The sequence below is a fragment of the Rhinatrema bivittatum genome, chromosome 18 (assembly GCF_901001135.1).
Source record: "Rhinatrema bivittatum chromosome 18, aRhiBiv1.1, whole genome shotgun sequence".
Taxonomy (NCBI): Eukaryota; Metazoa; Chordata; class Amphibia; order Gymnophiona; family Rhinatrematidae; genus Rhinatrema; species Rhinatrema bivittatum.
Genome location: NC_042632.1, coordinates 29590341 through 29612617, shown reverse-complemented (window position 1 = coordinate 29612617; position 22277 = coordinate 29590341). Strand labels below are relative to the sequence as shown.

The 22277-nt window shown below is 39.4% G+C and overlaps 1 protein-coding gene across 4 annotated transcripts in view; it reads left to right on the top strand.

Annotated features, from left to right (window-relative positions):
• Positions 1-22277, top strand: part of DIAPH1 (diaphanous related formin 1) — a 295385-nt gene that overhangs the window by 115465 nt on the left and 157643 nt on the right. For all 4 annotated transcript variants that reach the window (XM_029583290.1, XM_029583289.1, XM_029583291.1 and 1 more), the window contains 3 exons: positions 5194-5310; positions 11255-11370; positions 19252-19316. In XM_029583290.1, the coding sequence (XP_029439150.1) occupies positions 5194-5310; positions 11255-11370; positions 19252-19316 (298 nt within the window). The remainder of the gene's footprint in view (positions 1-5193; positions 5311-11254; positions 11371-19251; positions 19317-22277) is intronic.

The following is a 22277-nucleotide window of genomic DNA, read 5'->3' as shown; positions in this document are numbered from 1 at the left end:
CCAGAATTTGGGCCCGATTACCAAAAGTGCCCGATTTCTAATATCTTGTAAATGAGCTTACTTTACATGTTTATCTGTCAAATGAGTCATTTTCTAAAGGAAAATAAGGCTACCGATCTTCACCATTCCAAAATATACACAAGCAGAGTATTTCCAGACTGTTATCTACCAAATAATATATATATATACAGGGTTATCTATAATATATCTGAGGTAAGTAAATATCAAATGAAAAAGCTATTTCAGGAGTGGCCAACTTTAGTCCTCAAGAGTCACAAACAGGCCTGGTTTTCAGGATGTCTGTAATGAATATGCATGAGATTGTTTTCCATGTACTGCCTCCATTTTATGCAAATATATCTTATGCATATTTGTTATGGATGTCCTGAACACTAGAGCTATTTGTGGCTCTCGAGGACAGGAGTTGTCTACCTCTGAACTTATGAGATCAATTTTTAAACAGTTGCTGAGTGGCCAAGTTAATTTTAACTGGTTATCACTGATGAATTTTCAGCTGAACCCACCTAGCTTAGGTTTTCAGCTGAAAATTCTCCTAAATCTAACCAGTCAAAATTTGACCAGCTAACTTTACCACAGCTCTGTACAGATGAGTGACTGGGGTAAACTTTGTACCTATTTTCAACACTAAGTCTTTTTTGATTCTCCCCACGATGTGGTCTGGTTGTATCAGTTATGCTTTATTTTAATTGTTTTTTAATTTACTTTTTGCTTAAATCAGTATCTTCTTGAATGTTAAATACTGAAACTTAAAAAAAAACCCAAAACAATCTGGATGCCTTTCTGGGCACCTAATAGTCAAAGAAATTGGGTACCCAATAATCAAAGAATTGATCCCCAATCACCCCTACCCAATACATATATGAGGTTCCCTGCGAGCTTCGTTTCCCCCTAACCACCTGATATGTAAGACACCACCCTCTCCTGCTGGTCTCATTTTAATGTATAACAAGGTAATCAGGTCAATGACTTGCTGGATTATTTGTGATTTTTACATTATAGATGGCATCCTGGATTCATATTCTTGAAAGTTTATTGGTTTCTGGGATATTATTGTGTGTGTATGTGCTATGTATGCATTTATTTTGTTTTATTGATTGACTTCGTTTGTACTTCTACTGTTTTATGCTGCCTTAGGCATTCCAATTTAGATCAGGGAAGTGAGACAGATTTTTAAAAATAAATTCTCACCCAGCACCCAATAAATAAATGAAGGCCTCTCCCTCCAAACCCCCCCACCCCCAACTGTCAGCCTCAATCATCCCTTCCTTCTTTCCACCCATTTCCAAAATAATAATCCCCTTTCCTCCTCAAAAGTGACCCCATCCTGAGCCAGCGGGACACGCTTTCCTTCTGCTAGTTCAGCATCCCTTCACATATCCCTCACCAAAGTTGCTACGTTATCTTATTCATGTATGCCTCCTTGTAGCCTCTGCGGATTATGAATTTGGAAATAAAAATAAAATATGCTTCCAGTCACAGTCAATTGAGGAGCTCGCCTGAGAGGCCTATTCTCCCAAGGAATTTGGTCATGGAAAGAGAAGATGCTTTATATAAATAATTTAGGGTGAGAAATTTTCATTGTTCTAAAAGTATTCACTTCATGGTGGAAGTCCAAGGTGGTGTTAATAGAGACAGACAACCCAGAAACAGTGATCTACATGAACAAGCAAGGAGGAGCAGGTTCTTACAGGTTTTTCCTGGGAATCACAAAGATTTAGAAAGTGACGGTTTCTCAAGGAATATTTTTTTCTAGCTGTCTGTCTTCCTGGAGACCAAAATTAGACAGCAAGGCATAGATTTGCATTAGATGCTTTCGCCATCCCATGGAATCGAGGACTCCTTTGAGTTTTCTCAAATTCCCCTAATATCCAGGACAATTCAAAAATTGAAACAGGAAAAAAGGTAAATGGTTTTAGTAGCCTCGCCAAATTTTGATTTCTATGGCTGCAACTTCTTGTTGTTCACCAACCATTAAAATTGAGATTTCTTTCTTTTATCACTCAATGCATTGGAATTCTCCTGCATTCCAATTTTATCTATGGCTGTAACTGCTTGGATGCTGAAAATCAAACAGTTTCATCTTCTGTATGTAAGATACCTGCACAGGATTAAGAATTTTTTTTTGTTTCAATGAAGAACTCTACAAGAAGATATATTGCCACCCTGTTTAAATATCCTGTTTCTTTTTTACTTCAGTGTCTGCTTAAACCTATTAGATTCAGTTCTGAAAACCAACTCCCACCAGAGTTTATCTCTGTGCTATAACAGCATACCATGAGGAGTGGAAGATTGCACTTATTTCTACCAGCCCATAGTTGCCAGATTTATGAAGAGCCTCATAAGTCTCAGTCCTCGAATAAAAGATGTACCTATTCCTTGGGATCTGAATATAGTCTGTTCTCAACTTATGAAGCCTCCTTTGAACTATTAACATCAGCAAATCTGAAATTCCTCTCCTGAAAAGTTTAATTGTAATAGTTGTGCCCAGAAAGTATGCATGTTACAAGCTCTGGTATCATACGCGCCATATATTCAAATCTTCTGCAATAAAGTAGTTTGGAAAAGACATGCTAAATTTTTACCAAAAGTGGTTTCTTGATTCCATTAAAATCAATCTGTTTTATTGCTAATGTTCTTTCCCAGACCGCATGCCCATAAGGGCAAACAAGCTGTTCATAACAGTGGACTGTAGAAGAGCTTTATTCTTCTATTTAGACAGAACAAAGTTTTATAGAAAGCCTTCAGAACTCTTTTCTTTCATCCCAGTTAAGCTAAGGGTATCAGTTAAAAAGAGACCTTTTATCGATTTGGATATCTGATTGTCACAATAAGTGATGCAGTCAGGACTACATCTTCAAAATAAAGTGAAAGCCCATTAGCAATCCTGACTACAGCTTCCCTAGCACATCTCCATTTTGTTTCTATAGAAAATATCTGCAAGGCTCCTACTTGGTCCTTCCATACATACTTTCATAACTCATTACTGTCAAACAGTGTTTCCTGTTAAGACAGCAGTTTTGTGCAGGCAGTTCGTAAAAATGTATTTAATCTCCAACTCTTTCTCCATCCTCAACTGATTATGGGTTGCAATAGACATATTTCAGTATTATCAAAATCATATTTGAGTCCCCACTTAATCATGTGCAGCCCGCCACTTGAGAGCCCACTTGTAAGGCTGAATTTATCCTGCTTGCCCATGCAGAAAGTTGTTGCTCACCTGTCTCTGTAGACAGTATAAATCAAGATTACAATCGGAAAAATAAAATGAAATACTACCTAATATACAAACAATGTAATTCCACAATTTTACAATATATTAATTACATATATAACATTTCAAATCATTACATATTAATAATATATTATGGCATAGCACCCCATATCCCCATATCATACTATACTAAAATATCACATTCATGCACCATTCATACTACATTCATCCACTAAAAATCCCCATACTAAAAACCGGAGATTCAAATATCTTCAATCATCCCCGATTAGATGTCTTCAATCAACCCCTTCAGAATTGGGGATGATTGAAGACATCCTATTGGTTCTTTATCGAAAGCAGGATAAATTAGTGACACCATACTCTCCCACCTCCCTTTGGAGTTAAAATTTTTTTTTTTTCTCATAAGCGTCTTGTGGTGTGCAGATGTGCGTTGCTGACTGAGCATAGGCAGAACAGCCTTCTAGGCTTTTCTAACTTTAGCTAATAAACATTTCGTCCTCTGCGTTTAATATCACCCATGTTACAGGTAAGCAGTTCTGGTATTCCACTTTCCAGGTGCCCAAACCACACCAACCTTTCCCTCATATCTGCAGTCTCCACCACCTTTCTTTGTCGTCTTATATTTCTGACACTGTCTTTTCATGTCACCCCAAGCATCCAAGATAACATCTTCAGCTCATTGTAATGTTTTATAGTTACTATGCAGTTTTTGTATGCCACCTTGATTGTATTCAGAAAGGCGGTTTACAAATGTTAAATAAAATGTCACATCCATTGCTTGTTTTTTCTTTTTCACATTCCCAATATTCTGCCCCATATGCTGATAAATATTGATTTATTGATTGTCCATCTGATCAGGCTAGGGAAGATTACAAAGATTAAAAATCAAATACACAAAAGTAACAACCAAAATCATATATACGCAAAAGAAAAAAATAACCATATGCAAACAAAATCATAACCCTCATATCAGAATCCAAATATAGTTGCAAACCAATAAAACAGACAACATACAAGAAATACTTAACATGAGATGTATGTATTGTTTTCTTATTTGCTTTTACTGTTTTATGTTCAATATTTTATCCACTTAGCATGATTTTAACAACTAAGTGGACTATAAATATTCTAAAATAAATAAATGTGTGTGACACTCTGAAAGGCACCTGTCACTCAGGGAACATGCAAGCAACAAAAGGTTGCCTACTACTGAGCCTTCTTTTGTAGAAATGAACATGGCTACCAAACAGAAAATAAACTTAGCTGTAGGTCAGGGCTGGAGCAAAAATGCAACAAGATCAAAGGAGTTTATTTTCAGATTTTGCTTTATTAGTGTAATAAGTGAATTGTGTGTGCAGGGTTTATTTCGCTATTGGATCTCAAATCAAGAGATGTTCACACAATACCTTTAATATTTAGGAAATGAATATGTAATTCATATGACATGTGGTGGTTAATATGTAGGCCAGTACACCTTTTGCTTTTTACCAAATTGTGCTTCTCAAATCTTTTGTAATACCATGGATTTCTGTCCATGAGCCTTACTATTATTTTTTTCTGAGTACCTAAACTCCTCAACTGCAATTTCTTCTCTCCATTTCTCACCTTCCTTACAGAATCTTGTCACCATGTACACTGTTCTACTAATCTTTAATCTTCTGCCTTCAATGTATTGTACTTTTTTTGTACTACTACTTTGTTCTCTGTGCTTTATCAAATTTCATTGTTAAATAACATGCACCATGGGGCTTCCTTTTGAATATCCTTTATCACTGTATCCAGTACTAGTATGAAAAGGAAGGAACTCAACTCATCCTTATTTTTTTAATTCCTATTGTGACTGGATCATCATGTATGTGTGTGGATATATAATTTGACTTTGAAAGATCCTTTACAAAAATAATTTTCTGTCCTGTATTTCCCCTTAACTACTTCCTCAGTGATTTTAGTGAGGTCTTCCAAATCCTCCTGAATACGGTAAAAGATTCCAAGGCAGAGGCGTTCTTCTTATCCATTTTGCAGCACCTCCTTCTTATCCGGAATGACTACGAGGCTAGGTAAGGCACTGTACCTATCACATTAGTGGGAATTAATACAGTCTAAAAATAATATGAAATAGATTCTGATCATTTATACTGCATCTTTAGAGCCAGAAGCACATTTGTATGATGAGTCTTGAATTAGAAACTGGTCACTATAAAATTGTCCTTGGCAAACGTTCAGTGATATCACTTAACCATTACTTGTGGATTAGGGTGAAGGGTCATTGGGGCAGAAGTTTATTAAGGAGTCTTAATATATTCATTTAAGACAGTGTATTAGCCACTGGGGAAAGTTGTCTTTGAGGTCAATATAAGGTGGCGATCAGATTATATTCTAGAAAGATTGCAAGGATATGAATTACCAAATTTTATACAGGTTTGGATCCTAGCGTATTTTGTGAAACTGCTAAAACTGTTAGGTTGAGCTATATCTTACATGGCACAAAGAAGAAAGGTGCGTTAGATTTGTACAGGGAAACTCAAGATCTAATTAAAGCAAATGTGGAAACTTTCATATTCGAATCTCAGATACTAAGGAGTAAGTAGATAATTATAGGATACAATTACATGGTTTATTACAAGACAAGGTGCTTCAAAATCAAACTTTACAAATAATAGTAATAAATTGGAAAAAGCTGACCAGATTGATCTGAGAGGAAGCATTCTTGGCATGAGAGATTTGCAGGGCAGGCTCTAGAATGAAAATAAGGAAATTAAGAGAATGTTCAGAGTTTTATTAACATCTATACACTAGTTTTGAAGGGTCTGAAGAAAGGAGACAGGTTCTTTGAGGGTTTGGATATACTTGATCTATGGAATACATTAAACATCTTAGTAATCCTATGTCATTCTTAGCAATTGAAAGGGTTATAATGTCCTTATCAAATTACAAAATACTAGGACCAGGTGCATATGGGGGAGAATGCTATAAGCATCTGAAGCAACAACTGACACCCTACTTAGCTACTGTTTTTTTTTTTAGTTATGTTAGAGAAGGGACCTTTAGCTATAGTTCAAATTTAGCACTTATTACAGTATTACCAAAGAAAGATAGGGACCCTCAACTACCTTCTTCAGATCACCCAGTTTCACTTATTAATCAAGGGGCCGACGTAAAACAGCAGGCTGATGTTAGCACAGGTTTATACTCCTGTTTTAGCATGCATTTTTCTGTGGTAAGTTAATCCTGGTATTAGGGTTAAATTCCTAAAAAAAAAAAAAGTGTAAAAACCTGCAATAAAATTAGTGTGGGTGCATACAAATACTATGTAAATGAAAGTATTAGCTATTCCCCAGCATTGCAGAGAGGTGCATTAAAAGGGCAAACAGCTTAAAGTATAATTTCTTAATGCTGGAAATTTAATTCCTGGGTCATATCAGGAGTTAAACTCATATTTCTGGTGGCCATGTTATACTATTGCTATGCCCAGTGTAGTAGTACCTTGCTACTTCTACCACACTGGGCACAACAATAAGATTACTTTGGCCAGCAGAAATATGAGTGTTCTCCACCTCAGACCCAGGAATTTAATTTCCAGTGTATCCTCTCGGGGTGGGCACCTTAGCTGAAAGGTACATTGGCACAGTGCATCCCGAAATCTTAGGTTTTTGGGTTTTTTTTAATTCTTTATTTTCAATTTTTGAAAATTATACCAAGATATAAACTCTTATACAGAAAAATTGATGTCTATATCAACAAGAATACAAACATAAAATGAACAAAAATATTACGCAAATTTCTTACTTTGCATTTTAGACATAAGACAATAAGGAGGTGAAGATTATGAGCGTATTCATAAAGAAATAAATTAAACATGAATCCATAACATGACTGATTAAACTGAGCAGGGCTAAGAACTCCCTTTTTTTTACTCTGATACTGCTGCAGTTACTTGGGGGGGATGTGCTACCAAAAACTCTTTTAGTTGTGCAGGTTCCTGAAATATATAATTAATATTTTTATAAAGTATACAAGCCCTACAGGGATACTTTATTGTAAAGCGGGCTCCTAACTTGATTACATCTCCTCTCATCAACAAAAATTCTTTTCGGCGTTGTGTATGCTTTACTACATCTGGGTAAACCCAGATAGGAAAACCATAGAATTTTACCTGTCTGTTTCTAAAAAAACAATCGAAGTTTTCTCTGTTTAAAAAAAAAAAAAAGTGAAAGAAATAAGTAGTGGTTTCCTTTGAGCTACCTCTAACTCAAGAGATTGCTCTAATATATCCGTTATATTCAAGGAAACATTTTGCTTCTCTATTTGATTAGCCTGATGTAAATAATAGGCCTTGACTACTACTGGTAATGCCAATTCAGGGATTTTTAACACTTGCTGCATGTATGTTCTAAATAAATGTTGTAGTGGAATAGCTTTAATATCCGGAAAATTAATAATTCTCAAGTTATGTGCCCTTAATTAATTTTCCACTGCCTCAAGTTTATTAAAGGTACTTCTCTCTGATTCAATCAGTTTTACTTGCTTTTTCTCAATAGAAGTAATTTTGTTTTCAAGCATTTCTGTTTTAGCACTAAAGCTAGCAATTATAACTGATTGTTGGACATTGTTTGGTGTTTTGTATCTAGTGTGACTTGAGAGAGAATTTTTATAAGGCTTTCAATAGATTTCAGAATTGACCAAATACATTCTAAAGTAATACAATCAGGTTTCTCAGTAATTGCACAAGCAGTAAGAGCTCTAAGCTGCTTGTCTCCCCCGCCACAGCAGTTGCTCCCTCCCTTTCTATACTTAAAGATGACATAAAGTTAGCAGCTTTCTGGGTTTCTGGTGTAGGAGGTCATTGCTATGCTCTGTCACCTCTATTCAGTTCTCCCAGCTGTAGTAAATTGCTGGCTCTCCTCAGTTCTTGTCCTCTTTCAATACTTCTGTCTTTAACTAAAGCCAGTTGTGATGACTTTGCTGCATTCGCAGTCTCTGGCGAAAGTATACTGATATCTTGTGGGTGGGACGGCTTTTTCGGAGATACGGGGCTAAGAGTGACATCTAGGGTCAGGGGGGTGTTAAACGCTCTCCTACCAACCTCCCAGCGACCAAGCTCTCCGGTGTTATGGTTCCAGCTCCTGAAAAGAACCCGGGGATCTGTGGCTGACGGGGATCTATTGCTGGTGAGTTAACTATCTCACCTCTCAATCTCCCCTTCCTCTTTGTATGAGGCATCAATATCACAAATTAATATTAGTAGTAGTAAATCACAGAGGATCTTCCTCCCGGACTCTTATACGGTTTATTCAGTCACTTGTTAACAGCTCCTTATTATGAAGGACTCATGGGAGAGGAAGAAAAGAAATATGTAATGATTACGTACCAGATTAATACTTCTAAAAAGTTCCACCGATAGTGAAGAATGCCTGATGTTCTTCCAAGCGCACCGCGCCAGCATCGGCTGCGCGCCGCAAGAGGGGCGTTTTTTGTACACTACCGTCCCTCCTGGATGACATCAGACTCCGGGCTGTCGCGCAGCAACTCCGTCGGGACTTGGCTTCTCTTTTAGCCCCCGGTAACGCTTCCAGGTAACAAGGTGCATTCTTTCTCCTCTCTCCCTTCCTCCTCCAATCTTAGTTTTATTTGTAGAAGAAGAAAAAACCTCAATACTTAAATTGTTTAGGAGAAGAGCTGGAGGGACAAAAGTTCTGGATTTGCTACTTTATAAGGGAGCTTGTCATCTGCAAGTGATATTAGATTGTCTATTGGGAATAAATAAATATGATAATTTTGATATTGAAAAAGAGATGATAGAGCCATACTAGCTTATTAATGTAGGTTCATGGGCTGGGTGGTTCCATGCCTAGGAAAATCAAAATACACCCGCTGATTAAATCAGCTAGATTAGCCAGGAGTTACATGAGTTAAAAATTATCTTTTGTTGCTCGATATTCACTTCTGATGATTTTAGTGAGGAATCCAATGTTTCAACCTGATAGAGAAAACATTTTAAAAATATAGTATAGGTAAGGTATTAGGCAAGTATCAGATATGGCAGGTAATCTCCATCTTTTTGCCAAGTTAAAAGGAGAGTTTATTTGCTTACTTGCAGGTATTATATATTTAGTATGAAAGGCACTCCAACACAGATTCTGAGAGAACCTTTTTAAGGTGCTTCTGTAAATGTTGTGAACATACAAATACTATTACAATGTGACATAACCTAGGGAGAAGCAGCATCAATGAAACTCTTAGAATCACAAAGTAATCATTAGGCAAATAACCCGTAAGGTGTAATGATTTTTGAGGACATTGCATACTGTTAGACACAAGCACATACGGTTTCAATGGATATGCATATCAGAGACATAAATTGAAGGTCCTCCACTCTACCTATATGGACAAAAGTAGGCTTTATAGGATGGTATTTTTGGAATCTGATATTTATACTAAATGTAAGACTGATAAAGGTAGGTTTATTCATAGTTTCTATTCTTGTAGCGAGATATGCAGGCTGCTATAGTGCACAGGTTAACCTGTAGTTGGATGCACGTTTTGGACATGCGTCCATAACCCCTTATGCAATGAGATTAGCGCGTTGCTAATAGCGCCCATCACATGTGAATGCCGTGTTGATGTGGCTATTAGCCTAGTACTCCTTATGTAAAAAATAAATGTGCACCTGATGCACATAATTTTACCCTCAAAAAATTAACGCCTGTCCTGGAGCTGGCGTAAAGTCTTGAGGGACTCCAAAAGTTTACAGAAAAGCAGAAAATACTGCTTTTCTGTGGCTCCTCTGACTTAATATTTATTTATTTATTTATTTTGGATTCTTATATACCGAACTTTGGTAATTTCCAAAGAGATTTAATATCATGGCGATAAAGTTGGAGGGACCACAGAAAGCAGCAATGTGAAAAAATAAGTCTCACCATGGTCAGATTTGGCAAACGGACACACAATTTACGAGTGTCCGGTTTCCTAACCTGCACACAGCCAATTCTCCTGGGCACCAGATGCCATGGATGTGCTAGGGACGAACAACTTATCCCTAGCACGTCCTTTTTAGTGCAGCAGCTCATTTGCCTATTGCATCGAACGCCCAGGAGAGGTGATTTGTACGTTTTTAGCGCTGTACCCAACTTTAAACTGCACCTCTTAACCCATCTTGAGATTTCAGACCTCAAATGCTTATACCTCTTGGTGTGTGTGTGTTGGGGGTGTGTGTGTGTGTGTGTGTGTGAGACTTGACTAGACTGCAAGTTTTAGAGAGCGGGGACTATCTATTATGTGTAATTGTCACTGCTGTGTGTATGCTTGTAGCACAGCATAAATGTTTAGTAGTAATAATACTATTATTCAAAGTCTATATGAGGGTTGAAATATTGTTCATGAATGTGGTGTGACATTTATTTTAGTTTGGAATTGAATTACTGTCTGCCAGAAGATGGCATTAGAGCTCTACTACAAAAAAAAATGCCTAAAACAGATTGTCTTGTAGGAGAAATAGTTTCAGTAGAGTGATGGAAAAACTGTGGATCGGTGAACTTCTAAATTTTAGTATGTACTCATAGGTGTCTTTCTGATTTATTGTATACAGATGATCAGTTTTAACACAAATAGCCTACAACTTCAGAACATAGCTAATTCTCCTGACACCACATTGGAAAAGCACTCCATTGCTTAACCATGGAGAAAGCATTACAGAAAGGAGGGGTTTGGTTTGGTTTTTAAAGAACACTGAATTAGATTGAATGCATTGCTCTGATTTTAGGATTTTGAAGTTGAAACCATATTTTAAAAAATGCCTCAAAACACCATAGCTATTAAGGTTCCAATTCATATATTTATATCATATGTTCTAAGGCATATTGCATGCATGTGAAAATGAGAGAACAGGGGAGGAGAAATGAGAGAAGGATGAAGAGGTAGCAAAGAAAGAAAAGGTTACCTGTTCAGTTGTATTCTTTTTGTGCTTTCTCTTGCTTTAATTCACTATCTCTCTTCTTTCAGACCTCAGTACTATAAATTAATTGATGAATGTGTTTCTCAAATTGTTCTGCACAAGAATGGCACTGATCCAGACTTCAAATGCAAACACTTAAGCATTGAAATTGAAAGTTTAATTGGTAAGTGTGATCTTTAAAAGTATAGACAGAGAACAGCCTTTGTACTTCATGTTTATCTCATTCACCTCACAGTGGTAACTTCCAAAGAGATTGTGGACTGGTCTCTATATTCACTATGCATGTATTATTTTGTAGGACTATGACTGAGACATCAGGAGAGGAAGTTTGAGATCCTAAACATTGTTTCTCCCAGCCATGTTAATGTATAAATATTGTCCAACTGTATGTTAAATAGCCATTTAAATTCTTTTCATGAAGAAAAGGTGTAAGTGTACAATCTTGTGTTAAGTTCTCACTGTCCTTCCTCTAGAAGGTTTTACCACAGACATGCTACTACTGCTCCATGAAAAATATTATAAGAATATTCCTCTCATCTTGCCATCCGTATTCTTCCTCCCATTCAAGAAGTCTATATTGTTCCTGCAATATGCTTACATTTTTTTTCCTTTGACAAACAATGAATCAGCTGTACAAGTGGGTGACATCATCCGATGAAATCAATGCAAAACATTTCTTCCATTTCAGGGAATGAATGGGGACTCTCCTGCAGAGCTGCCTTTGCCCTCTCAGTCCCTTTTTGTCCATGAACCTGACTGGATGCATTTTAGCTGTTTCTCAGCATATTCTTCCGATGTTTTTGGACTGCCTCACATTCTCCAGTATCATTGTTGTGATGGTTTTTTGGCATTGTTTTAAGTTCCCCTTTCCTTTTGATGAGTTACCAAGCCCCAACTCTTTTTTTTCTGCTACCCTGGTGAGGGTCTTCGGTTCCTCTTAGTTTTCTCTTGGTATGGTAGAGAAGCAAGCCAACAGTTTTAGATGGTGCCCTTATGTTTTGGATATTTTGCTCTTGCACAGTTATAAATGTTATCTTAGATGTTTGGGCCTACAGCATGATTTCCTAGCTGTGGATTCTGCACTAAGATTTTACTTAGGGCTGTCAGGCTCCAAAGGCTGGAACTTTTGTCAGACCTTTGGTTTGATCCCAGAAAACCAATGCAACCTTATCTGCACTGAAGGATCCAAGAGCGTCACAGTCCAGTGGTGGTCCATCAGTGTTGAGGGATCGATCAGGATTCTCACAACTGAGACCAAAAAGAGGTTCAGGAGTATGAAACCTTTCTATTCTACCCACTGGATGCATGTAAAGGGATCATCAATATTAGGTTCAGCCTCATGGAGGCATGACACTGTGTGTCATGTTGCAGCATTGGCGGGTAAACATTTCCTTAGCATTCAGGTAGGTCAGTCCCAACGAGTGGGTTATGCACCTCTGCCAGAAGATGGAGATGGAGCAAAAGCTGACATCATAGCTAATATAGTCCTGCCCTGACATCAGCCTCCCTCCCCCCAAGTATTCTTTGTCTCCAGCAGATGGTAGTGGGGGGGATTGTGAGTGTTATAAAAAAAAAAAAAAAAAAAGTTGGAAAGGAGGTAATCAGAAAGACGAGATGTCTATGTAGCACCGCTTGCCTCCTGAGGTGATACTGTGCTGTCCCTCCCTCAGTAGAGTACCTTCAGTCCGGTAGCCTTGACTTGCATGGACCTAAATTCCAATTAGCGGTTTCAGGCCAGCGGTGAAGGCTTTAGCCCCTCCACCCCGGTAGGCAGGACTTGTTCCTGATCCCAGCCAGAGAGGGCTGAGTTTAGGTGACAGTTTATTTTTTTAAAAAAGAGCGAAAACGGAGAAAACAGCAGAAGGGTCTGTTTCCTCGGCATTCAATTGCCCTGTTCATGTCTCTGGGGAGTTCTGTGAGGTGAGGAAAGAGTGCAGGCATGGCGGGTTGAGCAGGCGTTAGGCTAGGCTTAGGCTTCGCCTATTTTGACGCATGGTAGACTGCGAGTTTTGCGTGTTTTTTGCTGCAGGCCATCTGCACACACTTTCACGTTTGTGTGTGCATCTGTTCTTGTGTGTGTTCAGTTTGGGCATTTTTCCTTCTGGACCTAGGTGTCTGTACTGGGCGTCTATGTGCTTGGACACATTTTTTGTGAGTCCATTTTGGCCGTGGTTTATTTGCTCAAATAAGCTAGGCACGAGACTTTATTGGTCTGCCCACTTAGAGCATGCTGCCCGCGGCAAAGAAACCTGAGCGCCTATCTATCTATACTGCATACCACATCAAACAGAGCTTTCTTTAAGCCTGTAGGCACTGCCTGGATGCTCGGGAGATTTACCTTCTACTTATTTTTCCAGCAATGGTACATCTCCTCGGTCTGAGGGGAGTTGGGACCAAGGGAGACACGGCTGGGGTGTCCCCTCCATTGATTGATCCATGGGTCGAGTCCACAGGAGACACTTGCTCACAGGACATCAGGTTCAGGCTTAGAATGGACCCATCCTCCTTTTCTTGGAGTACAATTTTTCGAAGGATTGCAGACATTTTTACAGGACCAGTCTGCTGAATTGCCAGTACCTACTCAGGTAGTTCGTGCACTCAGAGTGCTTCTCTACCTGTTTCCACTATCAAGCGCTGTGGCGCAGTGCTTTTTGACAGAACTCAGCTGCAGGTGGATCAGGATGATACCAATGATGAGGGGGGTGACTCTCCTGCTGAGGAAGGGGACATCCCCCAGATTTGGAACCATATAGAACTCCTCTGTTTCATTCAGCGATGAGTTGTCAGGTTTGATCTCTGACCTTGAAGACCCTCTGAGTGGCTGGGCCTGACTCCTTAGGGATGCAGAAGAAGGATCCTATTTTGGTTACCCTGCACAAGACTTCTTGTTTCTTTCCCCTCCTAGATGCAATCCAGGAGTTAATTGATCTGGAATGGAGTGTGCCAGACATGTCTTTTAAAAGGGGATATGTCTTGACAGCTTTATACTTCTTGGATCCGCAGGACAGACAGCAATTGTGTTTCCCTAGGGTGGGTGCTTTAGTGTGTACTGTCACTTAACATACTAGCATCTTAGTAGAGGTAAATGTGGCTCTGAAGGATGCTCAGGATAGGAGGATTGAGACTATCCTGAAGCAAGCCTTTGAGACAGTGCCAGTGAACTTGCAAATTGCTTCTTGTTATGCCTTGGGAGCTTGGACTACCTTGCATCTTTGTCAAGAATCTGATGGCGCTGGGCTGATTTTGGACCTATGACAAAACCTGGGACCGCCGCCTTGGCTGATGTGGGCTGTGACTTGATAAGCACAGCAGTCAGAGGAGCTGCTTCAGTTATTGCAGCCAGCAAGTGATTTCCTTACTATAGGAGCTAGGCTGGGTAATGAATCTGGCCAAGAGCAATTTGCAGCCAACCCAGAATCTGGAGTATCTCTGGGTTCAATTTGAGACAAGGCAGGGTAGAGTATTTCTGCTGGAGTCTTGGATCCACACATTTGATGCTGCGAGTTTGATCCTTGCGTAACTGTTTGTCTGACTGTGTGGTCTTATCTACAGGTCCTGGGGTTGATGGCTGCCGCATTAGAAGTTGTTCCATATGTGAAGGCATATATGCGCCCTCTTCAGCGTGCCTTGCTGTCCTGATGGAGTCCACAATCGCAGAACTATGAGGTGAGGGTGCTTCTTCCATTGGAAGTGAGATCCCAGTTGGACTGGTGGTTACTTGCGGACCATCTCAGGGAATTTCCCTGACACTGGATTGGCTGATACTCACAACAGATGCAAGTCTCTGGGGCTTGGGGACTCACTGTCAGGAGTTGGTGGTACAAGGGCGCTGGAATGCAGCAGAGTCACGAGGTTGGTGTGCCAACGGTTGCTTGGGCGGTCCGGATAATGTTCGACAATGGTAGCTTACATGAATCATTACGGTGGAACCAAGAGTCAATAGATGTTGGAGGAGATAGATGCGCTCATGGTGTGGGCGGAGCAGCATTTCCTGAGCATATCCATCTCTCACATTGCTGGGAAGGACAATATTGGAGCCGATTTTCCTCAGCAGGAGAAACTTGGACCCAGGAGAATGGGAACTGGTGAACCACTGGGGCCTTCAAGATCTAGACCTATAGGCAACCTTCAACAATGCAAAGGTTTTACGCTTTTTCAGTCGCAGGCGGGACCATAAAACGATGGACATCAACGCTTTTGTTCAGGAATGGCCACTTGGTGCCCTTCCGTATGCGTTTCCACCTGGCCTCTTATAGGCAGGCTGGTCCAGAAGATTGCAAGTCAAACCAACACTGTCCTTTTAGTGGCATTGGGCTCAAAGGCCATGGTACACTGATCAGAGACTTCTGGTTGGAGTCCCCTCTGGTTGCCATCTTGGATGGATCTGTTACGTCAGGGGCCCATTGTGTATGAGAATCCGGCTTGATTCCATCTTATGGTTTGGCTATTGAAAAGGCTGTTGTTGAAGTGGGGTTTTTCAACTGCGGTAATTTCCATTCTTCTTTGGGCTTCTCTAGCCTATGTTAGTTTAGAGGGTCTTTGAGGCCTGGTGTTCTGAGTGAGGTACTCATCCACTCAAGATGGATATTCTTTTGATTTTGGAATTTTTACAAGATGGCTTGCTTAAGGGTTTAGCTCTTCACCTTGAAGGTTCAAGTTGCAAACCTGGCTTGTTATAGGGGGAGAGTCAATGGAGGGCCTTTGTCTTCCCATTTGGATATGTCTCGTTTCTTGCAGGGAGTTAAGCATCTTCGGGGCCCCCCCCCTGCCCATTGTGGCTTTCGGTGCCTCTGTGGGAACTTAACTTGGTCCTCAAGCTTTTGGTTGTTTACCAGTTTTTCTGGTAGCAATATATTTGGTATGTCTGGTCTCTGAACTGAAGGCCCTTTCCTACCGTGAGCCTTTTCTCCGTATGACTCCGGGTGCGGTCTAACTTTGGCCTGTGCCTTCCTTTTTGCTCAAAGTGGTTTTGGAGTTTCATTTGAATCAGTTCATTTCTCTGTCGGCCTTGGACAGGGACAGAAATGAAGCGGAGTACCACCTTTTGCATTCCTTGGATGTGTCAGGTATCATTTACTGCTGTATTTGGAGGTGACTAAGGTTGTTCGGAAGTCTGATCCCCTGTGTGTGCTCCATGGTGGAGGTAAACAAGGAACACAGGCAACGATTGCCCACCGGGTTAAGGGAAGTCGTTACGGCAGCCTATGTGGCTGCTGAAGTTGCCTTACTGAAACAGATTAGACCGCATTCCACGAGGGCTAAGGTGGTATCGTAGGCAGAACTTTGTTGTCGCCTGCTGATATTTTCCAAGCGACGACATGGTCATCTTTTCACACCTTCTTCTCCAAGCATTACCACTTGGATGATAGGGCTATGGAGGACACCGCTTTTGCATGGGCGGTTTTGACTGGATCACTGGCAACCTCCTGCCCTTTTTGAGATTAGCTTTGGTACACCCCACTCGTTGGTATTAACCTACTTGAATGCTAAGGAAGGAGAAATTACTACTTACCTGATAATTTCTTTTCCTATAGTGAAGGGTAGGTTGATCCCAGACCTGCCCTCGGCTGCCGGAATTTGAGTTTGTGGTTAGCTTTCTTAGGGTGAGCTATGCAGAGTATGATTCCTGCTCTTCGTTGACAATTGGTAAGTGACTTCTCTAGCCCGTAGTTTGCTAGATTTGTTCTTTCATTTTGGCTGAGCTCAGTGTTCTGTTGGTTGAGAAACATGAACTGTTGGCTGTTGATGATAATGTTCAGGTATAATCTGTTTTGTCCATAGTTTGGCTTTTCCATAGAATACTGGTGGGCTGATGTCAGGGCTGGACTATATAGCTGTGACATCAGCTTTTGCTCCGTCTGCATCTGCTGGCAGTGGTGCATAACCCACTTGTTGGGATTGACCTACCCTTCACTTAAAGAAAAGGAAATTAACAGGTAAGTAGTAATTTCTCCTTTTCTTCAGTTTTGGAGGCAGATAGCATGGAGATTGAGGCAGTTTCCTTGTTCACTCAAAAATGACAGCTTCCAGAGGTTAATGCAGCTTTTCACTGACTAAGCTCCATCAGTCTCCAAGGGTGTATTTTTAGTTGATATTTTTTATTTGAGAATAATTTCTCATTTTAGCTTTTCATTTGCTCACTAATTTTTAAAGAAATGCTATTTCATATTTATTGTATGTATTGTTGTGAATTTTAGTCTATATTTTGTCATGAATATTGTTTATGTGAATCTGTAAGCCACTGACAGTACAGCTATCTGAAATCAAACAATTATGATAGGCATATATGTAAAAATAAGCAAATCATTATACAACACATAAACATAAAAGCATACATAACAGGCAGTAATTCAATGAGGCATATCTACATCTGTCCAATTATCAGTATCTTAAAGCTTGTGTGCTGAAAGACACATTTTTGTTGGTGGTCACTTGGGCCCACAGCCTGTGATCTCTAGGCCCTAGTGACTTATTCAGCATGTACAAAATGTCATCATCATAGGGTAGTTCTGTACACACATTCTAAGTTTCCTAAGGTTCTGTCATATTTTCACCTTAACCACTCAATCATTCTTATAACAACTTTTTCCAGGCCACATGTCCATAATGGTGAGCAAGCCTACACAATCTGGACTGCCAAAATGCCATAGCCTTTTATTTGGAGTACATTAGAGCACTTAGAAAGTTCACCCAGTTTTGTATCTTGACCTAGGGTTGCTGTAGTCCATCGTAAACTGTCTAATTGGAGAGCAGCTTGCATTTCCTTCGGTTATACCAAACAAACTTAACTCTGGAAGGACTTGTCAAGATTCATAATGTGAGAGCCATAGCAGTATCTGTGGCCCACCTGAGGTAATCCTCCATGGAGAAGATTTGCAAGGCTATGTTGTGAAGTCCAGTCCACACATTTGTATCCCATTAGACAGTGACTCCTGATGTAACAATAGGTTTGATCAGTCTGTTCTGCAACCTCTCATCCCCCTCCAGATCCCATTTTTATTATTTCAGGATGTCTTAAAAAATAACTATAAAACAGAGATTGGTCTTATTGTCAACAATAGAATGTGATTCGCCTTTTGATGTCTTGTTTATATTTTTCTCTTTTTATTTGAAGGCAACCCCATAGTTAGGGATTCATATGTGTACACTTCATATCCTGCTTGTCCTTGGACAAAGTGAAGTTTCTTATCTGTAACAAGCATTCTTAAAGAACAGCAAGATATTTAGTTCACACAAATCCTCCCTCCTTTCCTTGGAGTTTGGCTTCTACTTAAGTTATTGTATTAAACTGAAGGGGGCCCTGCATAGTGCTCTCAGAGCATGAAGAAAGTTTTTTTAAAAGCTGTATAAGGAAGATCAGGTCTTTGGGTCTGTTGATATCACCCATATGTGTGGCCTGAATATCCTGTTGACTTCAGCGAGCACCTGTTACAGGTAAGCAACTTTGCTTTCTATCCATGTTTTTTTGTTGATAATTTGGATGTATCTATCTTTAAATGAATGGCATCCCACCATGTTTTAACAATTTTTCTACATCAAGAGCATATATTCAGTTATATTCTGTGGTTGCCAAGCACCATTTTTTAGATCTGAGAACTGCATCATAGCTCTCAAGAGGATGTGATTATTATTGTTACCTCTATTTACCCAGTGATAGTTGAGAATCAGGAAATAAAATTACCATACTTTCAGCTGACTTTATATAAGTAATATGACATGATTGGTAGTTCTGAACATTTGTCTGAACTGGATATATATGCTGTTTTTTACTTTGCACTATTTGGAATGGAATTAAAAGTTTGTTTTATGCATTCTTTATGTAGAAAGTGTAAGTCAGCCAATTAGCCTGAGCACTGCTGTTCCTTGCTTGTTGAAAAACGAAGACTACTCTTCCTGGACATAGGAATTAAATCACTGGGAAGGGGTATAAGAAATAAAGTTCCAATATGTTTGTGTGTTTTCCTTTAGTTTTTATTGTTCAAATGACTCGTAAGATTATTCCATTATAGTTCCCAATCTTAAATCTTGTTTTGTTTTTTTTCAGATCACTTAATTGATAAAAGAAAGGTGGAAAAAAGTGAGACCACAGCAAAAGATCTAGAAAAAAAGGTAAATGCTGAGATGTCTTAATAGGAATGGAAGGAACATTGTGGAAGATGTTCCCTATCATTCCCATGATTTCTTTGAGCGAGTACTGTCTCTGACAATGTCCCCCTATATTAAAATCCATGGGCAAAGCTCCTGTAGACAGACAACCCATTTTATAAAGTACTTTCCCTTTGTAAACTGCCACAAAACAAGCCCCTTTTCAGATAGCTAGTTTACCCAGGTACATTACTGTTTATCCTGGTAATTGACTTTCAACTTAGCTTTGAATTTGCCCGTTTAATTCTTTATAAGAGGGAGATCTATTCTGTACACAAGAAGCAGGCATGGAAGTTTTATTTATACAAACAGAAGAAAAATGTATAAATATTTATTTTTCTGTGAGGATACCATGAGTTAACTGAGGCTGCTCTTTAGTGGCAGAACTTTCCAGGAAAGAATCCAGATCATGTGCAGAAAGGGATCCATGTGACTTTGGAGCATCTAATATTATGGTTTCTTCCATTGTCTAAGGAGGAGGATCTTGCTGTCCTCATGTGCTGTTTTCTACTGGTTTATACATTGTTGCAGTTTTTTCTCTATTGACAAGCAGACATGAATCGGCTGTAATGTGTGGGTGGCATCAAGAAAGAGCCAACATGGACCCAGCTGTCAGAGCTCAGCAGAGGTCTTAAGTAGCATACATGGGAGTTCCTGCATGCACACTGCCTTATGAACCCCCTCAGTTTTTTTTGTCTAAGCTACTGCATGGATGTGTCCGTGGTATGTCTCTCAGGTTTTGATTGGTCTTATTTGGCTTAGATGTTCTTCTTCATTGGAACTTATTTTTCTTGCTGCTGCCTTGGCAACCCCTCAGCAAAACTTCTATTTATCTATTTATTTATTTATTTAAAATCTTTTCTATGCGTTTGTTTGGTAGAGCACCATCACAACAGTTTACATAGAGGCACATATCTCTAATGTTCAGTTTGGGAAATGCTATCTTACAAGGTGCCAAAATAGTTTCGGAAACATGTTTCAATAATATAATCTATATGAAAGTTGACATGGATCTTATCCCTTTATATGATTAATAGGGTAACCATATAAGTATAGTACTTTATACTTTCTCTGTTTATCGTTAAAATTAATGTATGAGATAAAATAATAAAATATGCAGGTATGCATTGTGTGACTTTGAGCCGTGTGTTGATGTTCCGTTGCCTGTTATAATTTTTATTTCTTATTCTCTGTTTTCACTCTGTAAAAAGCTTTTTTTAAAAAGTCAGGTTTTTAAACTTTTTTTTGAAGAGTTTAAAATCTCTCTGTAGTCTAATTTACAGGGGCATTGTGTTCCACAGAATTGGTCCAGCTAGGGATAGGGCTCGCTCTCTAACTTGGGTCAGTCTTGCTGTTCTGACTGAGGGGATGGTTAGAAGGGCTTTATTGGCTGATCTAAGATTTCTCTGGAGGACATGTAAGTGCAGTGTTTGTGTTTAAGCAATCTGCTTTTTCTTCATTAATTAGTTTGTGAATTGTACAGAGTGTTTTATATTGTACCCTTTATTCTATTGGCAGTCAGTGCAGTTCGGCAAGTGTTTGCATGATGTGATCTTTTATTTTTACCGGTAAGTACTTTGGCAGCAGAGTTTTGTAGGATTTGGAGCGGTCTTATGGTTGAATATGGTAATCCCAGAAACAGTGTGTTGGAGTAATCTGTGCTGGCGAATATACGTGCCTGTAGGACTGTTCGGAAGTGTGTTAGTAAGGGTTTCAACCTTCTGAGGACCATAAGTTTGGTGTAACCTTCATTAACCTTCAGTGATCTATGTTGCTTAAGGCTGAGTTCTGTGTCAATCGTTTCGCAAAATGGCGCCGGCCGTATGGCAACACGATTCGACTGCAGGAGGTCAGCAGAAAAAAGGACGTGATATTGCCTCTGTTTTAGGTCCCTGGTGAGACCTCATTTGGAATATTGTGTGCAGTTCTGGAGACTGCACATTAAAAATGATATAAACCAGTTGGAGTCATCCAGAGGGTGGCAACTAAAATATTCAGTGGTCTTTGTTCTGAAGCTTATGGGGACAGACTTAAAGATCTAAACATGTATACCCTAGAGGAACAGCGAGGTAGGGGAGATATGGTAGACATTTAAATATCTCAGGCGTGTAGATGGGCAAACTAGAAAGGCCATATGTTCGGGGTTTTTTTGTTTTGTTTTGTTTTGTCATCAATTTTGTGTTTCTCTTTCTCTGTCTATGGAGAACCATGACTATAAATAGGTTTTTTTTGTTTTTGTTTTTTTTTTAATTTTTCTCCATCAACGAGCAAGACCAAATTACCCATGGCTCATGGGGAATCCCAAGCTGAGGGCTGTGCAGTGGAATAATTATTGAAAAGCAACCCAGCCCCAAAAGTAAGAGTGTAGACTACTGGGAAAATAGGCTGTGTAAAACTGCTTGTCCAAAGCTACTGTCACTGCTTGATATGTTCTGACAGTAGTGGAACATAAAGGTGTGCCCAGATAACAAAGTTGAAACTTTGCAAATGTCCTCAATGGAAGTGGCTCTAAAGATAGCCACCAAAGCTGCCATGGGTCTGACTTGATGATCCTTGATAGTCTGTATATACAATACTCATTACAGTTCACTAGCCAATAGGACAGTCTCTTGGCTACTTCCACTCTAGTCTATTGGGATCAAAGGATAAAAACAGTTTAGATGCTTAACAATGTGATTGATTCATTCTCAAATAATACACTAAGGCTTTTACAGTCCAAAGAGTGAAAAGCCTTTTCCTTATTGTAAGCAGGTGGTCTCGGATAGAAGGTAGGCAGCACAATATCTTGGTTAATGTGGAATGCTGATAATACTTTAGGGAGAAACTTAGCGTGAGTACATAGAACCACCCTGTTATGGAAGAATTGGTGACTTAGGGTATCCGTGCGTACAGTTTACATCCTGTTTGAGAAGAAGTGATAGCTAC